Raw genomic sequence first — 27,500 nt, forward strand, 5'->3', positions numbered from 1 at the left:
ACCTGAAACACCCCCAACCCCCCATCTGTCTTACCTGCTGGTTGACTTTTTCGCAGCCAACCCTGCAGTGATGTGTTGTTCTTTGCTGCCTCCCTGAATTGTCTCTCCCTCTCCTGAATCCGCCTCTTTTCAGTGGGCATATTGGCTTTAAACAATAGCCTACCCAAAATAGTGATAGGATTTAGGCATTTAACCATTTTGAATAAAATAATTAATGTGATCTATTACATCCATCATTCATTCTTCTTGCTAAAACTAAATGTGAGAAACTAACTATCAGCAAACATGTAGCTTAGTTTGCCTAATGCCTACCAAAAAAATAGTAGGCCTAGCCTAGGCTATGTGATAACGGGCTGCTTGTCTGCAAGCTATCCTTTCTGATTATTTAGGCTAAAAGTGACAAACTCAGCCTGGATTTATGAAGATTTTAATTAATTTCATAAACTTAATGATGATAGTTTGTTTGTTATACATCACAAACTCATCTTTTCCAACAACGTTGAGTCGTCTCACCCGACAACCGCAACAATCTCCTTCTAGGGCCGCTGCCGCTCATGCAGGCTCAGCTCAGGTGCCGGTCGCGTGCAGCGCTGCAGCCACGTAAACAGAGTTTGCCCTTCCCCTACTGAGTCAGTGAGGCTTTGCAATTTTTTTAATCTAGGCCTACGTGAAATTTTGCATCCACTGTACGATTTATTTATTTATTTTTCTTTCCCCTCGGAAGGGCAACGTGAGTCGAGAAGGGCATATGGGCAGTTGCCCGGGCAACCTGAGCAACCCCCCTGTGCACGTCCCTGCCCCACCTTTAGCTGGCCCTTTAGGGGTGAACAAAAACCCACCACTGACCCAAAAGTCTAATAAATAATAACACCTTTTAAAATTACCCAACCAGTGGGATTTATTAACATCAAGACATAACACAACAAAACACTAAATAAAGACATGACAAAATCCCAGGCTGGGAGGCAATACAACAGCCAGCAGTCGCCACCAGAAGCCTCTCTCCAGGAACAGGATCGTCAAGCCCTTTTATGTCCTGATCAATCAGCTGGCCAGGTGCTCCCAATCGATTACCTGCAGCACACCTGTAGAGAGGGGAGAAAGAACAGGGACTAACAGCACTGGGAGCACATGCAGCCGTAGCAATATGGACATGTAAATGTGCACACACACACACACACACACACACACACATACACACACACACACACACACACACACACACACACACACATCTTATACGTCATTGCTCACACACTTCATATACTGTATGCAGCTGCTCAGACGGGTACATGACCTAAGCAGAGCTTGGCCACCCACTGACTGACACCAAAGAGTGAGAGGCCCTCTGTCTGGTGTCATCATTATCCGTCCTTCTGTTTTTCTTACCGTACAACCAGCACCACAAGTCTTTCTCATCCCCCACTCCACTCCTCCCTTCACCTCCACTCTCCATTCTCTCTATCTCTGATCCTCCACTCCACTCCTCCTCCCTCTAACTCTTCTCTCCTATCCTCTTCTCTTCATCCTCCACTCCTCCCTCCACCTTCTCTCTCCTCCTCATCATCCCTCTCTGTTCCATCCCTTTGTTTTTCGTACTATACTGCCAGCATAGCACATCTCTCTCATACCCCCACTCCATTCATTCCTGGACCTCTCATCTCATCTCCTCTCCTTTTCTTTCTCTCATCCCCCACTCCTCCTCCCTCCATCTCTCATCTCCTCTCCTCCTCTCTTCATCCCCCTCTCTGTGCCAGGCTCTCTGCCTCTTTCATCCCCATCTGTGTTTGTTTGGGCCATAGCAACAGTGCCCAGTGTGAGCTCTGCTATAGGCATACTGTATACGTCAGCCCTCCGCCATCCCTCCCTTCCCTCTCTCTTTTACCCTCCTCTCTTCTCCTCATCCCTCCTTCTCCCTCTCTCTTCATCTCTCTTCTCTCACCCCCTCTTCTTCTTGTCTCTCTTCTACGCTCTTCATTGTGAGTCCTCCCTTCTTCTCCTTTCCTCATCCCTCCTTCTCCTCAGGTGTTCAGAACATTCTCTCATTGGGCTTCACCCACATCATTGCTGGTCCTCTCATCTGTTTGATGTTTTCATATGTGTGTGTAGATGTGTGTGTGTGTGCACGTGTGTGTATGTGTGTCTGTGAGTGTGTGTATGTGCGTGCATGCATTTGTGCACGTGTGTGTGTGTGTGTGTGTGTATGTACGTGTTTTTGATCTGAGCTGGTATGTTGACAGCGGGGGAAAGAGAGGCTCACTGAGGGGACATGAGAGGAGGGGAGAGGTGCTGACATGACTGGAGCCAGAGCCAGCAAGCCCAGAGCATGGGTGGCAGACACACACACACGCACGCACGCACACACACACACACACACACACACACACACACACACACACACACGCACGCACACACACACGCACACACACACACACACACACACACACGTACACACACTCACACATAACACACACGACACACGCACTCACATACCCTGCATACGCACCACACACACACACACACACAAACAAACACATGCGCACAGCACATCCTGACAATGAGACACAGACAGAGAGGGAGAGAGAGGGGGGAGCGAGAGTGAGAGAGGGGAAGAGAGAGGAGAGAGAGAGTGAAGAAAGAATGTGAGAGAAGAGATAGAAGGCGAGAGTCAGGAAAAGAGTCAGGGGGCCAGAAAGAAAGATAGAGTGAAAGAGAGAGTTGTCTCAAATAAAGACAATAATTAGAAGGGCACACAGCACTTATGACTGAGACAGCAGATGGAGAAATGTGCTTACGGTTCAGATTTAACAACAGACAAGAATGAAATGGGAAGAAGACAAGCGACTACTGCAGTCTCCTGAAGAAAATAACATGAGTGACCACTGCAGTCTCCTGAAGAAAAGAAGAACTGAGGACAAAGAAAAGATGGTGCAGTCGCTAGAACTGATGAATTCTTTAAGACAGCCTCCAGTCAGGCCTTTTCTGAGAAGAGAGACATGATAAGGTCATGTGAATTTATGATTACAGCGCTATAAAAATCCCCTGTTTGTTTTCGGCATATCCAGGAAATCAGGCTAGCTTTCTGGCGTCTCCACTACTATCTGTTTACAATCATTTGCATTTTCAGCTAGGCTGTCTAGAGTAAACATTCCAGACAGGTGACAGACGCATGTGTCATATACATACACACACACACACACACATACACAGACAGACAGAGAGAGAGAAAGAAAGAGAGAGAGAGAGTGGCTCTCCATTTCAGCAGGTGTTTGGCCAACCACTGCCCAGGTTGCCATCGCAGTGTGACAGCGGTCCCTGCGAGAGAGAGGTGACCACACACACACATTCCAGAGAAACCTCAACCCCTCCAGCCCAGCAACTTCTTCCTCTCTCTGGCTGCAGTAACCCAACGCCTATGAGAGGCCTCTGTACCCTGTGTTTATTTATGAGTCCTTAGACAGAGCTAATGAATAATGCAGATGAGGAACGCACACACACACACACACACACACACACACACACACACACACACACACACACAGAAACACACACACACTGACACACACACACACACAAAGAGGACACACACACACAGGCATACACACATAGGCACGCACACACACACATACACACACGTACACACACACACACACACACACACATACGTACACACACACACATACACACACACACACACAGGCCACCTCACTCAGGCAGGGCTGTGCAGGTGGGCTGGCTCAGACGTTTTGTGGTCAACATGTGTGTACTTGGTTCATGTTCCTGATGGCCTTAGGCGAACAAAACTATGAAAAAAATATTTTGCAGAGGGGAAAAACAGATTAGATAAAAAATAAAAATAGATATAAAATAATTTGTAAATGAGAAAACTGATAAAGCTGAGGACTGAAAGAGTCACGGTGTGAAGAGAGTCGCTAGCAGAAGCAGAGGGAGAGGTTGGGGAGAGGAAACAGGAGAGGGTGCAGAGTGGACCACAGGTGAGGTGAGGTGAGAACACGAGCTAGAGGTGGATCAGAGGCCAAAAGAATTGAGCCGCACATCTTCACTGGAGCATTTGTTTCTCTCCCTCCCTCCCTCCCTTCACTCCATCTCTCTCTCTATCTCTCTCTCCCTCCCCTCTGTGTGCAATAGATTGAGATGCCAGGGGAGCTAATCTGCCTGTCTGATCTGACCGCCACTCTGTTCCTGGCTAGCCTACACACACAGACACACACATAGACACACCCACACACACACACACACACACACACACACACACAGGCCCCACACACACACACAAACACACACACACACACACACACACAGACACACACACACACACACGTTCTGCCAACACCTCCATTTCTTTGAACTCCAAAGCCAAGAAAGGGCTCCCCCACCCCTCAGGAATGAGCAGACAAATACTCCTAATAAAGGTGCATGAAAGGAGACGGGCTGGAGAATTGTCAGCGTGCTGGTAATAAGCCTTGGCAGGAGGACGGTGGACGCACGGACAGAGGTGTGTGTGGGGGTGGTGGGGGGGAGGGGGGTGCTTTAGGTGGAGGTAGTTGGGGGAGACGAGAGTGTGTGGGTGGGGGGTCAGTGGAGCATGCCGGGGGCGGGGGGGGGGGTGATGTCAGGGCACATTAGGCGTTATTGCTGGGGTGAGTGACGGGGCGGATTAACGGCCCTGCGCCCCCCGAATCAAACACCTTTCATCAGCGCGGCCTGCCGGACTCCAGCGCGTGTTTGATGTCTCTCCGTGAAGGAATTATGCCTGTATTATGTGTGTGTGTGAGAGAGAGAGTGTGTGCGTGTGAGCTAGATCCAAAGTGAAGCGAAGTGGGCAGCCAGGCATTGAGGCAGGCAGGCGGGCAGTGTGTCTAATTCGACCCCTCATTACCGAGGCGGACAAGTGCACCTCATGATCAAGGGCAAAGAGCCAGGAGCGTGGGGGTGCAGCGCTGCAGAAAGCCGCCGGCCCAGGCCCTCTCGGACTGGAATCAAACGGCCCAGCGCTTTCCTGTGGACGCCATGATGATTGCATCAGCCTGTATTTACACCTCATCAGTTACCCCCCACCCATTCCTCCAGAAACACACACACACACACACACACACACACACACCTCCACCCCTCCCGTTCTTGGGCCAAGTGGCTCAGTTCCCCCGTAGGGCCTAGGGTGTGTGCAAAGAGAGTGTGGTGTTTGTTCTATTGTGTGTGTATGTGTGTGTGTGTGTGTATTGAGGGCTTTGTCTCTGTCTCCTGTTAGGTCACTTCCTTGGCAACCACAGCGTGTTGGAGATCCTGAGGCAGGAGGGTTACCAGGTGGAACACCTACCAGCTGGGGAGACACTCACAGAGTGAGTACTTTTCATTTTATTTTTGTTAATTTTTATTTTTTATTTTCTCTTTACTGTCACTGTCATTTTTCACCTCAGCTTTCTTTCTCTTCCTCGCTATGACTAGTCCACTGTCTTTTTCCCTCCCTGGAGTTGGGAAATACATTTTAATTGGAATACATTTTAATCATGGTTTGCTGACCTCAGGCCCTGTTTTGACCATGCCAAGGTTAGTGGATGGAAAAAGCCAAAAAACAAGTTAAACAACAAAACACATGAAAAGAGAGTTCTTCCATACCTTCCCTTTCCCTTCGTTTTTCTTTTCTTGCAGGCGTTCACTTGCTCTCTGGTTGTTTTCTCTTTCTCTCTCTTTCCCTCTCTCTCTGGTTCACTTCATCAATCTCTGTTTTTCCTCTCCTCTCACTCACTCATTTTGCATGTTATCCCTCATACCGACAAGCTTTTATCGCGCCAGAGAAATATTCCAAACATTTCAAAGAAAAGCAAAATACACGTTGGCCTCTCTCCCCTGCTCTCTGGTTTATTGTGAGTGTTTTACACTTGAAGGGAGTTTACTGCCCATCCCCTCTCCAGAGGCCTCTGAGTGGACATGCGTAGCATAATACAACTCACCATGGTGCTCCTCTTTCTCCTTCTCTCCCACTCTCCTCCCTCTCTCCTTATCTACCTCTCTCTCCTTTTCTCCTTCCCCACCTCTCTTCCTCTCCTTCTCTATCTCCTCTCTCCCTTCCTCCCTCTCTCATTCTCTCTCCTTTCTCTCACTCTCCTCCTCTCCTTCTCTCCCTTTCTCTTTCTCTCACTCTCTCCTTTCTCTCACTCTCCTCCTCTCCTTCTCTCCCTTTCTCCCTCTCTCACTCTCCTCCTTCTCTTCCTGGCCCCTTTTCCACCTGCCTCCCTCCTTCTCTCCCTCTATTCCTCTTTCTCCCCCTCTCTCTCCACACATGAGCACAGCTACCCATACACCTCTGCTACGGTGGGGCTGCTTTGATCCCGCATGCCAGCTGTGCAGAGGTGGACCAGCCCGGTCAGTCGGCTGGCGCTGCCAACTGTTACTGCGGAGGTCTCAGAGCCGCACATCTGAGTGGAGCGATGCTGCTGCTGGTCATGCCTCTGCTCCTTACGCAAACTGCACACACACACACACATACACACACACACACACACACACATACACACACACATACACACACACACACACACATACACACACACACCTCCCTGGCGTGACCAAACCATTAGTGGGCTAAAGCTTTAGGGAGTTGATCCAGAAGCCCTGTGCAGGTTGAGCCCCATTAAAGCAACAGCATTGCTGGTTCCAGCGCAACACTCCAACAAGGGTGCAAATGGAAAAAAGAAGAGGGAAAATGGTGGGATTGCAGGAGTGGTGTGTGTGTGTGTGTGTGTGTGTGTGTGTGTGTGTGTGTGTGTGTGTGTTTGCCATGGGAGTGGGCAGGCAGACAGGCGGTGTTTTTGAAAGCGCTTCCCAGTGCAAATTGCGGCGCTAACCACTGGCACTCCTCCGGGCTGCCGCCGAGTAGACGTGGAGTGGAGGCGACAGCCGCTGCGGTTAGAGAAACAGAGAGGGCGGGAGGGGAACGCTTCTGACGAGTGGACCTGCTGATGGAGTGGGTGACAGACTGACTGATTTGACTGTGGTCGCTGAGGCAGCACCCCTACACACACACACACACACACACACACACACACACACACACACACACCTCACTGGGGGGTGACTTCATGACTGGGCCTCTCCAAATGAGGTGAGCTGGCGGTGGTGGCAACCCAAACGACACAACACACATGACGGCCACAAAACAGGAGCATGGATGGGGGGAAAACGAAAGAGAGAGAGAGAGAGACATAGAGAGAGAGAGAGAAAGAGAGAAACAGAGAGAGAGCACAAACCTCAAACATGGGGGGCCCCTACCCAGCACCACATGTGTGCTGGTCTTCTCTGACTCCATGTGTGTTAAGACCAGAAGACATCATGTCAGAACACATGTTTGAAAACGCAGAGAGAGAGGGAGGGAGAGAGAGAGAGAGAGAAAGTGTTTAAGAGAGAGAGGGAGAGCCATGGAAGCTATAGACACACCACCCACAGTCAGGCTAATAAGTGTGGTGCTAGCGTGGGCAGCATGACATGGAGACACACCTTATGGGAGGTTGGGGCTACATACGTACGCACGTGTGTGTGCGTGTGTGTGCGTGTGTGTGTGCGTGTGTGTGTGTGTGTGTGTGTGTGTGTGTGCGTGCGTGCGTGCGTGTGTGTGTGTGTGTGTGTGTGCGGTGGTCTGGGGCCTCTTTTTAATGGAACACCTCCTGGGTGTACAGCGATCGGGGGGCAAAGCGGTGCTTATAAAGGGGCTCTCTGTGGCCCAGCCTGGACCCTAATGCTGAACCACCACCTATATCAGAGAGAGAGAGAGAGAGAGAGAGAAAGAAAGAGAGACAGACAGAGAGAGAAAGACTTACTTTAAAACCTCAGTGTAAACTTTGTATTTTTAATTCATTCATATTCACATATAACATAACATATTTGTTTTTCAACCATTTCAATACTTTCACTTTAGTGCTGCAGTCAGTTATTCCAATGTAGTGCAGACACGTTGAGAGAGAACCGAGTGAGAGAGGGAATCCACCCACAATGCTATACTGGACTGTAGAAGATTTGTTGCTTGAACTATAATATGTTGATGAAGTCGGTTTGTTGTATGCTTTGACAATGCAAACCAAATTATTTGCCATGCTTATAAAGCTCATTGTTTTGGAGAGATTGAGAGTGAGATGGAAAGAGAGGGAGAGAGAAAGGGAGAGATAGAGGAGAGAGGGAGAAGGAAGAGAGGTAGGCTAAGGTCTAAGCCCTGAACCCTCACACATGTAACCGACATCCGTGGTAAGTGATCAAGATTGCGAAACAGGAATGGGACAGCACCTGCGACTATCATTAAACTGACGACACAAAAAACATTGCAAACACATTTCCGTTTCCATTTTATGGCAGTTGTTTACTGATGTTTTTTCAAGCTTTCAGCCTCCCTTTGGGTATTCCTGTGTTTCACGTCACAATGCTATGAATTGTATGTAATTCCCTGGAGGAAAGTGTCCATAAATGCCGACTTCTGGAAAGAGCACAGAAAGGGTGCAGGCGAGCCCTCAAACACTCAACAATTTCACAGTGGGATAGCCCTAAGCCCTCATAAAGTTTGCGGTAACGCGCATCAAAGTGTGTGAGTGGATAAGGGGAGAGATTGGGAGTGGGCCGTAGCGGTGTCTCTGGGGTCTCCAGCAGTGGCGCGACTGGCTGGGGCACCTGCACCGTACGCCGGCGACCTGGGTTCGATTCCCGCCCCCGTGGTCCTTTCCGGATCCCACCCTGACTCTCTCTCCCACTCATTTCCTGTCAATCTTCACTATCCTATCTAATTAAAGGCATAAAAAGCCCAAAAAATATACTTAAAAAAAAAAAAAGAGACATGTCTCTGGGACTGAGCCTGTGCAGGATGTGATGTGGTAGAGGCCTGTGTCACTCTGGGTAGTCCAGGGAGACTCCCCTGTGGCTTGTGGCAGAATCTGGTACTCCATAAAACTCTTTTACAAGCTCACACGACCGGGCGCCCTGCTATTGATGTTCAGCTCCGCCTCCACACTCCACCCCACACACACACACACACACACTCACACACACTAATCCAGGCAGGTAGAATATGCCTGAGGGTGGCCATGGGAGTCATGGCATATTAATCCACATACCACATACACACACACACACACACACACACACACACACACACACACATGTGTGTGTTTAAGCCAGAGTATACAGACACATCCTCACATCCATCCACTCCAACACCTCAGCTGCCTGCCTGTGTTGCACAAGTCTGCAGGAGGACAACGTGCTGCTCCTGCTAACAGGCAGTGCTATGCTGTCACTGCCTCTGATAACAGCCCTCCAATAACCCTCATCGGATCCAGGCCAGTACCTTGTGTTACGACCCCGGTGCGCCCATAAGACACTGGACCTCCAGACCGTGAGGTCTGGCTGGCTTGTAAGATGTCCAACATACAAGCCACAAACTGATGCACCACATGTTTACGAGGCCTAATGACATAACCACACATTTATAGCTTTTCCACCCACATGCTAATAGGGATCGAGCTCGCTCAGTGGGTTTCCGAAACTATTCGATTAGAGCTCGTTGTCTTGACCGCCGCTGCTGCGCCTTTTCTCTCTCACAGGAGCTGGAGTGCTTGGACACCGCCATCGCCGCCGCTGGAAGACACCATTCCGGAGCCCAACTTGGGGAGCGATGAGGAGGTGGAGGGAGAGGAAGAGGAAGAGGGAGAGGCAGAGACGGGCGAGTGGGAGCTGGAACCCCCAGAGCCGGGGGACGAGCTGACCCACATGCTGCTGCCGGACAGCCTGAGCCAGCTGGAGGAGTTCGGTCGGCACAAGCGGCCGTGCAAGAACCACCGATCTCATGGACGCAAGCGCCTGTTCAGTGACTTGTGGGTGCGCATGGGAGACAGGTGAGAGCACACACACACACAAGCACTATTATATATATATATATATATATATATATATATATATATATATATATGAAGAGCTCTTTTCCAAAACGCTATAAATCCATTTTTGAAAACATTAATAAGTCATGTTATTTAATTGTGTATTTTAGGTAATAGGTCTATCAATAAAAGTGCAGTTGTGTTGTTTTGTTTGAGTAACAATAACCCAATTACAGTTCCACTGAAATTACAAAATTAAAAAAACTAAATTATGAAAATTCATTAAAATTTTCAGATATAGCGTTTTCGAAAAGAGCTCTTCATATATATATATAGATATAGATATTTATATCTGTATAGTGTACATTTCTATCTTTCTGTGTATTCAGTCACCTGTCCCTAACTAACTCCGAAATTAAAGTCTCTGCTCATCTCCATCTTTTATTTTCTCATATGTGCTCTAAAATGTTCTCATAAGACTGTTCTAAAATGTTCTCATAAGACTGTTCTATAATGTTCTCATACAGCTGTGTTCTATCATTTTTTCCATTAGGCTGTGTTCTATCACTTACATCTGCAGCTTTTTAATGATGTTCTTTTGTCACTACAGCACTACTCCTCCGCCCAGCATCAGAATAACCAACAGCTATGTGACGGTGGCGCCACCCTTAACCCACCCGAAGCAGCAGAGGAGGACATCGCCGCACATCAGGGTCCAGCCCTCCAGCCGCACCCCGTCCCACCACAGCCCCCACAGCACTGGGGTGGCCCCCCACGCCCTCCCCAAGGCACTCACCTGCTTCCTGGCAGGCCTCATCTCATACCTCCTCTTCACCTCCTGACCCCCTCATACCTCCTCTTCACCTCCTGACCCCCACACACACACACACACACACACACACACACACACACACACACACTCTCTCTCTCTCTCTTCTCTCTCACACATATACAGACTGTCTAACCAAGCATCACCACTGGTGGCCTCCTCAGACAGTGAAGATGGTGTTGGGTTCGATCCTCAAGATGGAGCATCTCGTTTGGTTCCTCTGGGTTTATTATAAAAGCTATGTTCGAAAAACAAAAAGAGGAGACCCATCAGTGTTCTCAAGAAGAGTTGCAGAAGCACGACACAAATTGTGGATAATTTTGAAAGACCTCGAAAAGTGGTGTTATTTTATGATGGGTATATCTGTTGAATGTAGGATATAATTCATGAACTACAACACCAACACAAGTTAAGTCTGAATGTTGAACTGTTAAAAAAATAGCAACACTAATATCAATAACATTTCTGATGATATAATTATTACAGTAAGTCACCAATGTAATGTATAATAGACATAGGAAGAGAATAACAGAGTCAACCTATTTTGTAAATTGTGCATTTTGTTCATAAAGGAGTATTGTATATTTATTATTTCTTAAAGAGTATATTTTCATGTCTTTGTCAAATATTGAAAAAAATAAAGTATTGAATAGCCATTGTGTCTGTCTTTAAGTAATGTTGTCATCCTGTTGATAATACATGTAGGCCTATTATAGCCTACATGCGTCTATGACATTTCACCTGTAACATGCTATTTTGACTTGTTCTTTCGATTAACTGTATTAGTAATTCTCATCCTTACCTCCAAGCCTGCAAAAAGAAATATCCAGACCACGGCCTTCCACAGGAGACGTCGTAATCGGTCTGCCAGTGATCATTATGACTCCACGAGTACACACTTGGAAGTCCAATGCAGTTAGTCAAACCTATTCCCCTTTTCCGGTCTAGTAATTCTTAAAAATCCATGTTCACATTCCCATAGTAGAAATGGGCATTGTTGTATGATATTAACTTCTCTGTATTATTCATGTTTATAGTTAGTTGAATAATTACGTTGGTTTTAGGGTTTTGTGATTGAAGTCATTCTAATGGGCCTCAGATGGCCTCATTTGTCAATGCTTCCATGTTTGTCAGTTTGAAAGTGGATAGGTTCCGTTCCACGATTAAAAGACAAAATTTAAATGCCACATGTTTCATGACTCATTCTCATCTAATTAGAAATCAGTTTTGTGTGTATAGATAAAAGACTTTTCATGTAAATGTTTGTGTATTTTGATTGATAATTCCCTATCGTCTCAAGGCCCCCACTTGCGGCTTCCTGAGGCCCCTCATGGCCCTCTGTTGAGAACCACTGAACTGCATGATAATAGCGCCATCTGTGGGTATTTAAGAGCAATACATATACATATTTTTTCAAACTTGCCATAAAGAATTAGGCTAAAGGAGTAACTTACAAGAGGTTAGTAGCCAGCAAAGATGGTCTTGTCTCATCTAACCTCTCATGAATAGATAGCCATAGGCCATTATTCTTGGACTGTTTCGATAATTGCTTGTGAATTTGATGTGAAATGTTCTAGTGGCCACATGCTAAATTGAGTTACCATTATTCTTAAGATTGATTAAGATTTTGAATTTCTTACCTTGGTGATATAGGAGCATTTTACAACATTTAAAAACAAAACAGCTTGATGAAATCCACAATATCAAGAGGCTACTGACACATTTCACCATCTCCACCACCAGATGGCGGTTGTGGCCTACAGGAAAACTGAAGTGTCAAAAGTGTTCCCAACATTTACAATTTTTTTAAAACATATCCTACCAAAGACAGTTAACGCTTATGAAATACCTTTATTTTCAAAAACAGAACAGTGAAAAATGTAATTGTTTTGTTTTTTTTAAGTTGTATATTCCACTTTCAATATTCAATATGTTTCAATAGGCCTATATTCTAATTTCTTTGCTTTTTGTTTTTTAATCTATTATTATCTAATTATCTTTCTAATAATCTAAATCGTCTAGATATAGTTAAGAAGAGATTACAAAAAGATATTACAGTCATGATTATTTTATTGCTGATATGATAATGCCAGTGGGTAATACTGCTGCCTAGTCAATTATTAATGGTAAATATAGCCTATGAAGTATAGCCAGCCAACATTTTATCGATTCTTATAAAAATGCAGCATTTCACATTTTTCATTTCACTGCTGCACACCAGCATACATTTGGAGAATTTAACACACAAGTCAATCCATTATACAATACCCCAGTCTAAATACTTCACAAATCTAGTTTAAGAGAATTTTTTTTTTTTTTTTAAATCCTCTTCAAAAATAAACTTGAAATACATTACATTTACATCTATGTTAATTACAAATGAAATCCCATTCTTCAAACAAAGAGTTAATAACAGGAACAAGAAAGAGAAGGGAAAGGGGAAAAAATAAGAAAATAAGACAAATTGAAATTTTGAACTTTTCCCTCTCCCACTTCCCCTGGCCACACTTTCATGCTTAGCAGAGGGGAACAAGTTTTAAAATAAACAGCTATTTCGCCCCTTAAGCCAAGACAGGACAATGTTTGCTTTTGCTAAAATACCATTTTCCCTGGGCTTTGGGCTGTTGTTTGACCGAGTGGGGGTCCTGACAGAGTTCAGCGTGGACTGACCCCACAGTGCCAAGGAAGGGAGCGGCAGCTGCATATAAATAAAAGATTACACAGGAAAATCAATTTCTGGGCAAACTCATTAAAAATGCCCTCTTCTCCTTAAATGATTCCCATTCTGTCATTTTTACTCTCTCTCTCTCCCTCTCTCTCCCTCTCTCTCCCTCTCTCTCTCTTTCCTCTCTCACTCACCCGCTTGCTTGCTCGGGTCTCTTTCAGTGGACTCGACCCCCCGCCTCCCCTCGGGCTCCCCTCTCGCCCCTTTCCTTCCCCTGTTGCTTTCCCCAGGTGGTAATTACTTGGCCAAGTCATTTTGTGCCCTTTGATTTGCACTGTTTCACAAATGAAGGTTAAGTTTGTTTAACCGTGCCGGATTTGCCAGTCATGTTAAGGCATAATATAAGCCACAGCCTTGCTTTGCTCACACACACACACAGACACCTTCGCACCCCCAACGAACACCAAATACCCCCCACCCCAAACACACACACACCTCTTCCATCAACGGGGAGGCAGGAGGACTCCAAGGTTAAGGCTCATGAAGGTCACCCGGGCCCGAATTGGCCAGACAAGCTGACCTTACTTGAGGGAAGATGAGGAAGTTGTTAAAGAATCACCTCTGGTAAAGGGGATTTAACATAAAACAAAAGCACTTAATGCCTTGTTTGTCTAGCTGGGACCTTCAGATGCCATAAGGACGGCACTTTGACACAGAGAAATGCTGAAAATTTAGGGACATCCTCACAGTCCCTCTGAAGGTCAGGAAAGAAAAGACTGTCCTCAGCGGTCAAAATATACATGCGCTTTCAAATGTACTGCATGTTTAAAACATGGCCCAACGGTCTGATGCTTTTGTTCAGATGTAGATCTGATTTCTGCGCTCCTTTTTGGCCTCCGCCTCTCTGGTCATGTTTCTCTAAGGGCGGCCACACACAGTTTATGTGTCTTTTCCTCCACATTACTGGATGAACTCTCCCTATCTTTATCCGATCTTAACCTTTGCTATTAGTGCGTTATGCAAAAACAAACTGCACATTGTCCATAGGGCCAATGAAAGAAAACATAAAAAAAAAACCGATTCTCTTTTTAATGGGTTCACAGCCGATGCAATCCACCTGATTTATGTTCTTTAGTGTTGTGATTGTTGGGAGTGAACAATGCATTGCTGTTAATCAGTAAACCTTTTACCCCAAAGCCTTTTTGGGTCAAATGATGTTGCTGGGGGGGCTTTGTAGTTGCCGATAGAATCAAATGTATGTTTATAAAAAGGACAATTAATGACAGTGGGTATCTTTGGAGAAAGTCATATTTGTTTTTTTCGGGGCTTTCTTTTTTTGTGTGTGTAGCTGCCCTCCCTGATCTATCTGGCTCTCTGTGTCTCTGTGGAGCGCTTTCATGTGTGTGTAATTACCATATTTCATTACGGCGTGGAGTGTCACCGCTGGAGCATCAAAGCTTTTGGCTCTTCGCATGCGCGGCCACAGTAGTACACAACTATTTTTTCTCCCCTCTTTCCCTCTCTGTTTCTCTCTGTTTCTCTCTCTCTCTCTCTCTCTGTATCTCTCTTTTTTCACCCAAGAATAAATTTGCTGGCGTCTGTTTTTGAGTGCACTCTCTCTCAAGCTGCTGTCGATATCAAAGAGAAGCCATTTCGCATGTGAAGTGCCCCTTGTTCTGAATTATAAAGCGGTGCAACGTCGCAAAAACCTGTGAAACACTGTGCTCTTACCTTTCCTCTCTCTCTCCCTCTTTTTCTCTTTCTCTCTCTCATTCATCCTAGCTCATCTGCTCATCCCGCTCTTCCTCCCTCTCTCTGCCTCCTCTTCTCAACCACACACTCGTTCCCCTGTCGTAAAAACATTTACTTCAATAGGAAGATAGCTTGGGGTGGCAGCGTCGTTCAAAATGTGGGCTCCATGGCTGTTTCCAAAGGCACTTTGAGTGGTCATATTTACACAAAATATACAAATGTTGAGAGGCCCTCACCGAAATGGCTGCCACATTTGGACAGTTGGCGCGTCATATGCATGCTGCCTTGTGATGGGTCTCTGGTTTTATTCACAGTGGACCTGTGAAGGAGAAAAAGAAGATGAGAGCACAGACAGGGGGAACCAAGGAGGGGCGGTGTGTGTGTGTGTGTGACCATCAGTGTTTGCACTAAGTCAGACAGCTTCTTCCCCCGAAGACACACAAACACACATACACAAACACGCATATACTGTACACACACACACACACACACACACACACACACACACACACACACACACACACACACACACCTTAGCCTTCTTGCCATCATGCCTCTTGGGAGAGAGCTGGAGGTCAGGGAGAAGGTGGAGGTCAAATGGGCCCAGATCAGACCAGCTCAAACACTGCTAATAGGACATATAGTGTGTCTGTGTGTGTGTATTTGTGTGTGTGTGTGTGTGTGTGTGTGTGTGTGTGTGTGTGTGTGTGTGTGTGTGTGTGTGTGTGTGTGTGTGTGTGTGTGTGTGTTGTCCGTTTGGGAGGGCTGTCTGCTCAGCTAACTGGGGCTAAACACCCTACTGAACAAACAGGCAGATACACCGTGCTGAAGCACACAACACACACACACACACACACACACACACACACACACACACACACACACACACACACACACACACACACACACATGAATACATGCATGTGCACACACAAACTTTAAGGTCAGAGCTCAGGGTGAGAATTTTAAGTGCATCCCAGTGCCAACAAATTAAATCACGATTCACCCTTGGCAACCCACTCCACCACCACCACCAGCACCATCCCCCTACACACCTACACACACACACACACACACACATACTTCCTCTAAACACACCTGAATTGTATCTCACATCCAGACGAGATGATGACATAGGATACTACCGAGTGCAATGATGCAGGAACAGCGCGATGGTGGTAATGTTTAACTTTGGCCGTTTATGGGTTTAAATGAGGGCAGACGGAAAAGCTTTAGCAGCACCAGGGAGAATGGGGAGAGGGGACACCATGTTGAGATGCAAGACAGACAAATAGACACACACACACACACAAAGGAAGACAAGGACAAGGACACCGCCATGTCACATTCTTGTCGGACCAGACCACGCCGAGGCACTTGGCCACACCTCCATTACGTTAAGCTGTTTATCAGCTTCCTCTTCGGAGTATCCAGGTAACTCCAAGGCCAGGCAGCTCTTAAAATCAGGACAGTCAAGGTAACTGGTGATTGCTAAGCTGTCTCGTAAACCAGCGTGTTTACCCAGGGCCCTTGTTCCCCGACTCCCACCTTCACAGCCTGGACTCTCCACAGAGGCCCAAACAACCATGGCTAATCCTGTCTGGAAGTCTTGTTCAACATCTCATGCACCGTCACAATGATTTCCTCTTAGTCACAACACCCAGATGTCTCACCCGGACGTCTCTCTTTATCTAGTTTTTTTTTTTCGTTGCTTTTCATGCGTTACTTTGTTTTCTTCGCTTTATTTACTCTCACTGTAAAATGCAGCATTTCATCTTGATCCAAGATTTCCTGCCGTCTTGGTTCACCCTTGCCGCAAAAACACATACATATGTACACACGCATAAACATACGCACGAAAACACACACACGCGCACGCAAGCACACACACACACACACACCACTGAGTCACAAACCCAAACCTCATGGCCTCATTTGTCCTCCCTCTGTCTTTTGCCTATTCAGTTGTCTTTTATGAGTAACCCAGCCAACCCCCCACCCCCTGCCCCAGCCTTGCTATCCGCTCTTTGGATGTTTGATTGGTGATGATAAGAGCCCTGCATGAGAGATGCAGCCATAATAATAAAGAAGTTAATGTGGTCAAAGGGCAGTGCCAAGGGGAAAGGAGAGGGAGGGAGGGAGAGGGGAGAGGAGGAGAGGAGGAGAGGAGGAGAGTGGGGAGGCCTGGAGCAGACCTGGGACAGAAGACCCAAACAGCCAGCTAGACAGACAAACAGCCAGGAAACCGGGTCTGGCCCTGCCTGGATGATGAACAGAACCCTGGGACACTGGGTAAATAAGCCCTCTGTGCATCGTTTGCAAGGGGAACCTTTAACCGGGAAAGTAAGCCAGAGGCACTCTGCAGCATAGATATAAACAAAAATCCTTTTGTGTGAACACTTCTAAAATAGCACAATGCTTAGATATACACATATACAATCCCAACCACACACGTACAAGTACTCACAAACACATACACAAACACAGACACACATAAAGCACAGTCGTGTAAATATAAACAGTCCACAGATATACAAGTACAGGTGTGTGTAACTGCTTGATCATTGTAATTGTTTACTATATACTAATGTGCTCAAACAAGCACATGCTTTAGTATAGACATTCAGCTAAACACTCACACATGTGCTCAGGCAGGCACAAACACTTTCAATATGCTCAGGGCCAGAGAAGTACACTCATTCAAGTAGGAAATCTGTTTTGCAGCACGTACGCACACACACAAACATAGACACACACACACACACACACACAAACACAGACACAAGCAGGCACACATAAACAACAGGTCACTGTTTACCACGGAACACTCTCCCACTCCATATTCTCACCTTCAACAATCACTTGTTTGTTTCCATCTGTAAACAAACAACAACACAAGCAAAATAGCGGCCAGTGACACCGATAACTTAACTCTTGATCTCTCTCTCTCTCTTTCTCTCTCTCTCATACACACACACACACACACACACACACACACACATACACACCCTCTCTCTCTCCCTCTCTCAGTTTGATGTGCCCGGCATTATAAATTCATTGTCCGGCCACAGCTTGTGCTTGTGCTTGTGTCGGCGCTGGTGCGTGTCTGTGTCTGTGCTTGTGTGGCTGATTGAAGTGATGGTCTGATTTCTCCGGTTTCCTCCCAGATGGAGGGTGCTATACCAAATAGCCCCCATGGCAGTGTTTAGATAACACTGACCTCTCCCCAGCTCGGCCCGCTCTACTGTAAGTGAGCATTTTTATGGGATTCAGCCTGGCCCTAAGTGGCACAGAGAGAGAGAGAGAGAGAGAGAGAGAGAGAGAGAGAGAGAAAAGGAGCCAAATTGATCATTTCAGAGATGAGGGAGGCAAAAAAAATGAGTGAGTGAGTGAGAGAGGGACGGTTGGAAATCTCCAGCGGATGGTTGTGGAGCACGTTGCAAACTCCCACCTGCCTCTCGATGAACAAAAGTGAGAATGATCAGGGGCCCCCAGAATTGCAGGGGTTTGAGGTGGGGTGCAACAAGAGCTGTTGGTCTGATCTGCATGCTACTGATGGGGTTACCGAGGCGACCTACTGTATGTTAGGGGTTGGTGGGGCTGAGTACTCGGCACGCTCCTTAGAAATGGATATTGGAGCCTTTGTTTGATTCCATAATTGTATTTATTAAATGGATCCGGCCGGTGCTGCCTCTCAGCGTTGCTCCTTGGTCTGTGGAGCAGCCAAGTGTCAACGAGGAGGTCTACAGTACGAGTGGCTCCATTGAAAATTTTTTTTATTCAATCAGAGGAGACGTTTTAAATATGGTGGCTAACTGCCGTGTTCACACTGATTGACAGCGAGGAAGCAATGCCTTTTGTCCCTCTCGTTGGCTATCACATCACAGAGACTTCATCAGGGAACCAATCCCTACACAACAGCTCTCAATCAAGATTTACCTATGCATGATTTACCACAAGAGTCTGAGTGTTGACTTTATGTGTGACATCAAGACACACGGTGTTTTTTTATGTGCATCTGAGAATAATGGCCCCTAGCATTATGCAACCCCCCTATGCACACACACACGCACACACACACACACACACACACACACACACATACACACACACACACACACACACACACACACACACACACACACACACATACACAGTCTGTTAAAAAGTTATGGGGGCCGCAATTATGGCTCCTCTCTTTCTGCGCAGGGTGTTGTAAAACATCATCGTAACTCCCTCATGTGATACATCCTTTTACAACCAGCAAGTTAAGTTAAAGCAATGCAGAAAGAAAAGCGTGGAGAGGTGGAGAGAACAAGAGAAGTAGAGAGAGAGAGACAAAGAGGGAGAGAGAGAGAGAGAGGAGAGAGGGAGAGAGGTCAGGCATATGTACCTCTCCCGTGCATGGAGGCTGTAGGAGGGTGTGTAGGGAAGGGCTCTAAACAAATGTTGTTGTTCTTTAATTAAAACTGTGGATGAAGTTTGGCAAGGTCTGTCACAAGGGAGGATATTATTCATGTGCTAACACTGACAGTGGCAGCACTTTTCAGATTTCCAGGCTCAGCGAAATGCAAAAGACATCCTTACACCCAGCTGTTTAAGGGCTGTGTAAGAATCTATGTGTGTGTGATGGTGGTGGTGGTGAGAAAATCATTTAAAAATGACTTAGTTGCAACTTATACACTAGTGATTTTAACTCAGTAGGCTATGGGGGAGGGGGGGGGGGTGCGTATCTATGCTGACAATAAACACGCGCAAAAGAAATCATTTCTGCCGTTGATGGAATATTCCAGAAAGTTAGGGGCCAATTTGCCTGACATAATTGTTTAACGGTGGGGAAGGAAAATAAAATCAACGAAAACAACAGCTCTTAAGTGTCAGAGTGGAGAGGAAGTGATTGTGTTAAACGCCGACATTTAATAACGAGGCCCCCATGGCACACAACTCGCTCAGAGTTGATATAGACCGGCGCTATCTCTAGCGTTCTGCGGTTTTCTTTTGTGTGCTTCGAATCGTTGGTATTTGACAGGAACTTGGCGCAATGCCAAATGCCCCAAATCAATAAAGAAAAGAAAACCTATTTCACTTGGCATAGCGAATGGATGGGTGGGTCCAACCTTAAAAGAAAGCAGCGGAAATGTATTTCTGAAATAACATATTGTGTTGATGACGGTAACTTAGTTCTATGCTTAGAGGTGATGGTGAGACTTGGGCTATTTCTTGAGAACAGGGCCAACAAAATGATTCGGAAATCAGAACCGGTCATAACTGCACTTTATTTTGTCCGTCGCTAGGAGGGAGTATTGAATACCAGTGCGGTCTACGTCACCGCACTGGTATTACACTGGGGGTTATATTGCCATCTATACAATTAAATGACTCAGTGCTTATGCAAATTAAATGTATATGTAAAAACATTTACGCTGACATTTTGATATATAGGCCTATAAAGAGTAGCCTATGGTTTATTTTTTTTCTTCATAAAACTGTCATACTGCCGTAATTTTGGACCATATCAGTGAGGTTCTCATTCTTTTAACTAATGCAGTGGTTCAAACCTTAATTTAAGTTACAAATAGGGAAATCCTATGTCTTGCGAGTGCGTGTAGCCCACGAACCATAGGCCTATATCGTTCAGTTAATTCAATTGGCTCGCTACGAAAAACATACAGTATATTACGCTATGCCACCATGTTCTCACGAATAGGCTACAATAATAAATTGTGATCTAATGATTGTTTCACTTCCTTCCCATGTAAGCCTATAGGAGAGTCACCTGACATAGAGATCTACATAAGCCTACCAATAAATTGTTTATTTTGTTCAGTATTTGGAAAATGTGTGTAGGCTTACTACATGGGTGTCAAATTTGTGTCGTTGTAAAATCACTAGCCTATGGTAATAATTCAAGGAGGATTTGGGGAATGAAGAAACCCTTAAAATTCCAAATGACTCAGAGACTGATTTCATTTAGAGAAGGTCTTAACACCATTGAACGACATTGTAATCCTGGTCACCGCTCAGCGTCAATATTTCAATGGAATGCAAATGGGGAGGTCTATAGGCCTTGGTGTGGGTAATCCATTGATTTGAGATGAATACAGTGGCTACTCACAGGCCCTTCACAGTTATTAGGACTAATAGAAAAACATAAAATAAAGCAGAAGAAACCGCGGATCTGCTCAAACACTCCGAATGGCAGCCCTCATCCAAAGGCCTCTCTGAGAGTTTGGCTTGCAATTTGCATTCCTTTGTGCGACAACTTGTAATCCCCCCCTCGGCATGCCAAGAAACACACAACAGATTTATTGTCCCAGTCAACAAATCGTTTAGGTCATCCCAAACCTATTACCGCCTAATGCACTAGGAGCCCCCAGCCCAGGTCCCCTCGGTCTCATCACACGAACCAGTGCCTTCCAAACACAGGCGAAGAGCCCTGCAGCTTGGCGGCTTTGTTGAAACACGGATCTATTCATACCAAATACACTTCTGCTGCTTCCACATCTTCACTGTGCTGGGTGGGTTGGTGGCACAAACATGAGCCGCGCCGTTTATTCTTTAAAGGCAAGGAGATCTAAATGGGGCTGCGCTCCTCCTGCTGTTTCACATGAAAGTGAACAGAGGAAGAGAGAGAGAGAGAGAGAGAGAGAGAGAGAGAGAGAATAGACTAGCTTACATCACTCGCAATTCAATACAGGCTACAATTATTGACGACTGACGGGTTTTTTTCGCAGTGTTGGACTTCATGCACTTGTAGAGGGATAGCTACAGCTCCAAACGGGGGCATAATAACTTAAGCAGTTGTATCAACAGTTTAATGTAGGCCCACAGCAAGACATGTAAAAATATAGCCTACGTATTTATCAACTTCAATCAACTTTGAATTGTTCCTTTCGTCGTAATCTCCAGGTTGTCCTTTTGAATGGGTGTCAGTGAACACAAAAATGTCTAATTGACTTAACTGAGTTTAAGGCGATAATCGCGGTCAAAGCAAAGCTCTTCAGAAACCACCATTAGAATGTGTGTCGGCGTTCAGTCTGTGTTGTGTCTCACTGTGGTCTCTGATGGTGATGAAGAAAGGGAGCAAAAGAAGACTGCCGCCCATCTGCTTCCCTTTGTGCCTCGCACTCCGGCTCTGAAACGAGAGGTCATTCCAAAAAGAGAAAGTTCGACCACACGGAGGGTCCAATCACCCACTGCACAAAACACAACCAGCTTTTCATTTAGTTTGTTTGGAAACACACACGCTATTCTCTGATTCTTACTTTTTCACTAATGTGTGGCTTGCAGACGACTGCATAATTGAAAGCACTAGCATTGGCCCAACGAATGAGCGCATCTCCGTCGCAAATATGTCGATGAGGTGTAAATTAGCACGATCTACAGCGATGTTGCCGTTTAGACACTGGGCATATAAGAAATTATTGTCATTAAAAATACATTACACTGAAGACAGGTGTAGGCCTCTTGAAACTGTCAACATGGTCGTAAAATGTATTTGAGATTTCCGTACATTTGGACTGCATGGCCTACATTTATTTTAAGCAATTGAACATAGTATGCTATTTTCCGTCTCAACTTGGCAAGCAATGAGCTAACGAAATTGCAGTAATGAAGGTGAATGCCTGTAAAATAAATAACAGATAGTCTATTAAATGTCTCTGGAAGTAGCCTAACGTCAACTGCCAAACTTTCTCTCATCCTCAATGAGACTCCAAGTCTCTCACACGACTTCCCTTTTAATTCAGGGGGTTAATTTTACGTTCTTGCTGTTGTGGAACGAATTTCAAAAAATATAAAGCGTGTTGTAAATTTAAATAGGATATAGCCCATACTTCAAACTGAGGTTTGTGGATATAAACTACAGGCGCTTTACGGATTTATTTAATTCCACTTAATTTTATTTTAATTATGTGCTTCCTTCCTCGTATTGAAATGTCATCCTCTAAAATGATTCAATCACATGACATCATAGACTATGGGGATGAGGGTGCCGGAGACAGATTCTACACTATGGCGGAGGCCTATCCGATCCAACTCTCCGTGTCAAAACCGCTTCAGCACCAAAGTTGAAACATATGTTCCCTTTGTGGGTTCCCCCGGCATACAATCACTTTGGGGCATGTTCACGCTCCGCGGCGGTGTTCATGATTCAGTAAAGGCGTGGAAAAGCCACAAGAGCGAGCGCTCCCCGTTATAACGTGACTCAAAGAGGGGGTTTCTGCAGCCTTGATGTTTATTGAGTTTCAAGTCAACAGTTCTGCCGAAACGAGCCAAAATAAGTTTTAAAATACCTAGCCATTACAAACATTCAAATGACGTAAATTAAATCTAAATGATAAAAGTCTTTAAGCAACTGACTGGCCCGTATTGTACACTATCTCTTCAGTTACACTTACAAACATTCATAACAATAAAAAAGAACAATAGACTTATCAAGTTTGGTATGCTATTTTAACTTGCTTGCCATCTTCATCCTGACTCACGTCATTAAAATTGTATTATATTTCATTACATTTCACTTTCTATTTTGCCTATGTCCGCAAATACAACAGTTCAGCATCAGCAATCACTAACTAGGAATGGCAGTCCTCAGCCAGTAGATAAACATTATGCCCATATCTAGCCATGTATTTTAAGGAATGTTATTCTTATGTTTCAGTTATCAGATAGATAGATCAAGATCGATAGGCATGTCTGGTGAAAACAAGATGTTGTCATGTGTTTCCAACAACTGTTGTGTACGTCATAACACCTACTTCCCACATGTGTATCTGATGAATGGAGTCTTTAGCGCACACAACGCTGTGCCTACAATCAAGATAGCATCTTATTCTAAAACATATTGAGCGTTAATTTGGAACAGTGTTTTTTAGGGTCAGATAGCCCAATGTTTGGGTAATATCTTGAGGATAGGGCCTAGGCATCACATGCATTCTGAATAATTACCTTGACAATATATATATGTTTAAAATTCCTGAATTATAGGCATTAGAGTTAACCGTTTGGTATGACGTATGTCCTTAGAAATTTGATATACGCCGAAGGAAACATGGAAGCCTGGTAGGTTATTGAATAATATTCCCAGAATAATAGCCTGCTTCAAACCTGCTTCATTTCATTGGCAAATACCACCAAGCGATGGATTATTCACACAACACATTGTCAATCTAGACTGTGCTACTATACTCTTGTTTTGCGTTTGAAATCTTGTAAATAATTCTATATTTTACGTGCAGCTAAGCTACCCCAAATAAAAAAAACACGTTGTTGGCTAAGTAGCCTAGGCCTATTAAATTCCCCAGGTATCAGGCAAATATTGCTTCATGGCCATTGTTCACGTTCAAGGTCATTGGTAATTATGCTTGACAAACATGCAAATAAATATATTTAGATAGCCAACTGTTAAATTAATTAGTGCAGGCCTACTGTAGCCTATAACATAACTGTAGCTAAACATAACTGTGTAGGCTACGACATAACCAAGGGTCGTGGAGCGCCACTACTTTTAGCAGGTGATCCCCCTATGATATGCTGGTATGGTGTTATGATGCAAATTAGCCTATTTGTATTGTTTCTACTACTACTACTACTGCTACTACTACGACTTCTACTATTATTACTACTAATAATAATTATGATGATATGATAATGATGATAGTAGCAGTAGTAGTAATAGTAGTAGTAGTAGTAATACTACCACCACTATCCTATTTCTAGTAGGCTAATAATAACAATATTATTATTATTATTCTTATATATTATTATAACAACAACAATATTAATACAAATAAGAATATCATCATCACCATCATTCACGTTGTTACTACACCTTGTCATCGAGACTAAAATGAAATGCACTATCCTTTCTTCATAGGCCTACATCTCTTTATAGGTTCGACTGAAATCCATCCGCCATTCGCTCTGTTAGTCATTTATTTTGTCAAATTTAATTTTCCGTCGCTATGCGTCAAGGCTAATAAACCTTGGGTTCGCAGGAGCGTGTTTGTAAGTTGTGCTTGGCAACGCATTAAGGGTCTTTTGAAGATCTGACTTCCTCGAGTTTCAAAGCTTTTATTTATTAATTTATGTTATTCATTATTAATTTTCATTCTTATCATAGTCTACAAAATATTTACTCAAGACGATGCCTATTAAATATGATTTCGGAGGCAAAGTTCACTAGCGTCTAGATTTCAAATAAATCGCATACGTGCAAAGCATATCCTCGATTTTTAAAAAAGGATAATCTTGACAAAAAGACTCTTCAGATATAGAGCTAAAAAGTGTTTTTATTGAACAAAGTGAGCCTATGTCGTAATGCAGAAGAAACGTGTGTGTTTTAGTTTTCAGTATAGATCCGTTTCATTGTTTAAATAATTTAAAGAAATATGTAGGCTAAATAATTACAGTTTAATTCATAACTTGATATTGCCAAGATATGCTTTGAGGTTAATGAAAAATTGCCGCTGAGAGTGCCTTGCAGTTGCCAGTCTCCCACACTGCCGTCTGCGATGCAGTTGCAGCAGTCTACCATTCATTGGGTCCTGCCGCACACATGCGCTTCGTTAGATTGTGTCCTTTTTGTTAGACTTCCCACAGGTTCTCCGAGTAACTCAATCTGTCGACAATCAACATGCCGCTGCCCCGAGTCAATTGGGTAAATATATGATTTAATTATTTGGAATCTTGAGCTTCTCTTTGTTCTCGTATTTTATTCAATAAAGGGATCTAAAACGCTCCAAAGGAGCGGCCTTGGCGAAATGTAGAAGCAGACAGATGGGGATAAAGTCGTGTGGTCTCTGCTACCACTACAACTACAGTAAGCTACCTCCAAGGTGTAACTAACGCTACCAATGCAACTGCTAATACCAAAAAGCTTGGCAGGCATACTCTGATTCCATGAAACAAATTTGATTTCTCAGTCTCTGGTCTAGGCAAGGAAATGAATGTTGCCGGCAGATAAGCAGGTGTTCAGTACTTGCTGAGCGAGGGTCCAAGGCCCTGAGGAGTCCCCTCATTCTCAGTGATCACAGAGCCCATTCTGCGGGCGCTTCCACTTGCTCACCCCCTGCTCACCCCTGTGCCCCCCCAGCCCCCTTGTGCTTTGATTAAAGCCACCGGCCCCTAGCACAGCTGCCCATGTGTGAGCCCGTCCCTCACCTACAAAAACACTGCCTGCAGGGGGGACTCTCTCTCCCTCAGAGAACCCTGGACACACACACACAGCACAGAGAGAAAGACACACACACACACACACACACACACACACACACACACACACAGACACACACACACACAGACACACGAACACAAACATCTTGGGTGGGATCTCTACTAGTGCACTGGGGTGTGAGAGAGAATGGGCAAACATGCACTCTGTACAGTTAAGTGTGAAAGAGTGTGTGTGGGTGATAAAACGCAACAGAGAGTGTGACGGCGTTAGTGCACGTGGCAGAACGACAGCGAGAGAGTGTAGGAGAGTCTGTTTATTTGTGTGTTGTGGCCTGTACACACACACACACACACACACACACACAGACACACACACACACACACACACACACACATATACACACACACACACCATACTGAGGAACATTTGCTTTCTGTAAACAACAGACAGAGCTACTTTCCCCTTGCTACCAGGAATAATATCTGACACCACAAGGTTAACACCCACACACCCACATATTCATGCTAATCTGGGTAAAGAAAAATCTCTCACGGAGTTAAAGATTTAAGACATGAAATGTTACTTTTATCTAATCCAATGGCATCTCCAAGTCTACAGGGAGATGTTGATGTTTTTGTGAGTTGAGGGATGTATATTTGATGGTTCAGCTATATGTCAGAAGCCAGCACATATGTAACGGAATTCTCAACTTAAACAAATCAGGAAAAAGCATGCCACACCGGCCACGTGAAATGAATTATTCGGACGGTCTGCAAAGCGCACTGCGCACGCAAAATGTGTAAACACATGCAGCGATGAGCACTAACACGTACATGGAACATGCCAGAGAATGTGGAAACAAAACAGTGGGCCAACCCTACCCTGATATCCACACACTTCACATCCAAACTGAAGCTCCCTCCCAAGAGGCTATTCCAACACACAGATACTCCCTCTCTTCCACTCTCTCTCTCTTTCTCTCTCTCTCTACCCCTCTCTTCCCCCTGCATGTGTCATCTGCCCCACAGCCAGAAGGGGGGTCTGTTAGGTAATTAAGTGCCAATTAGGCCATTAAAGGGGCTTCCCAGGGGTCCTGCCACGGCACCCAGGAGGGACACGGTGCAAGTGGCCAGGGCTCAGTGGCCCAGACTCCCTCTGTTCTCCCTCTGTTCCCACCCACGAGGACAAACAGACAGAGAGAGA

The 27,500-nt window shown here is 45.1% G+C and overlaps 2 protein-coding genes across 3 annotated transcripts in view; one reads left to right on the forward strand and one right to left on the reverse strand.

Moving 5' to 3' along the window:
• The window catches only part of trabd2b (TraB domain containing 2B), an 84,298-nt gene extending 73,545 nt beyond the window's left edge, over positions 1-10,753 (forward strand). For both annotated transcript variants that reach the window (XM_048253670.1, XM_048253671.1), the window contains exons 5-7: positions 5,270-5,360; positions 9,603-9,893; positions 10,486-10,753. In XM_048253670.1, coding sequence (XP_048109627.1) covers positions 5,270-5,360; positions 9,603-9,893; positions 10,486-10,717 — 614 coding nt within the window. In that variant the 3' untranslated portion in view covers positions 10,718-10,753. The remainder of the gene's footprint in view (positions 1-5,269; positions 5,361-9,602; positions 9,894-10,485) is intronic.
• Positions 10,754-12,535: 1,782 nt separating this feature from the next.
• The window catches only part of foxd2 (forkhead box D2), a 79,312-nt gene continuing 64,347 nt past the window's right edge, over positions 12,536-27,500 (reverse strand). The window contains exons 5-6 of the mRNA XM_048253101.1: positions 15,358-15,440; positions 12,536-13,402 (exon numbers count right to left, since the gene is read on the reverse strand). The gene's annotated coding sequence lies outside the window, so the exon portion shown is untranslated. The remainder of the gene's footprint in view (positions 13,403-15,357; positions 15,441-27,500) is intronic.

The sequence above is a fragment of the Alosa alosa genome, chromosome 9, assembly GCF_017589495.1.
Source record: "Alosa alosa isolate M-15738 ecotype Scorff River chromosome 9, AALO_Geno_1.1, whole genome shotgun sequence".
Lineage (NCBI taxonomy): Eukaryota > Metazoa > Chordata > Actinopteri > Clupeiformes > Clupeidae > Alosa > Alosa alosa.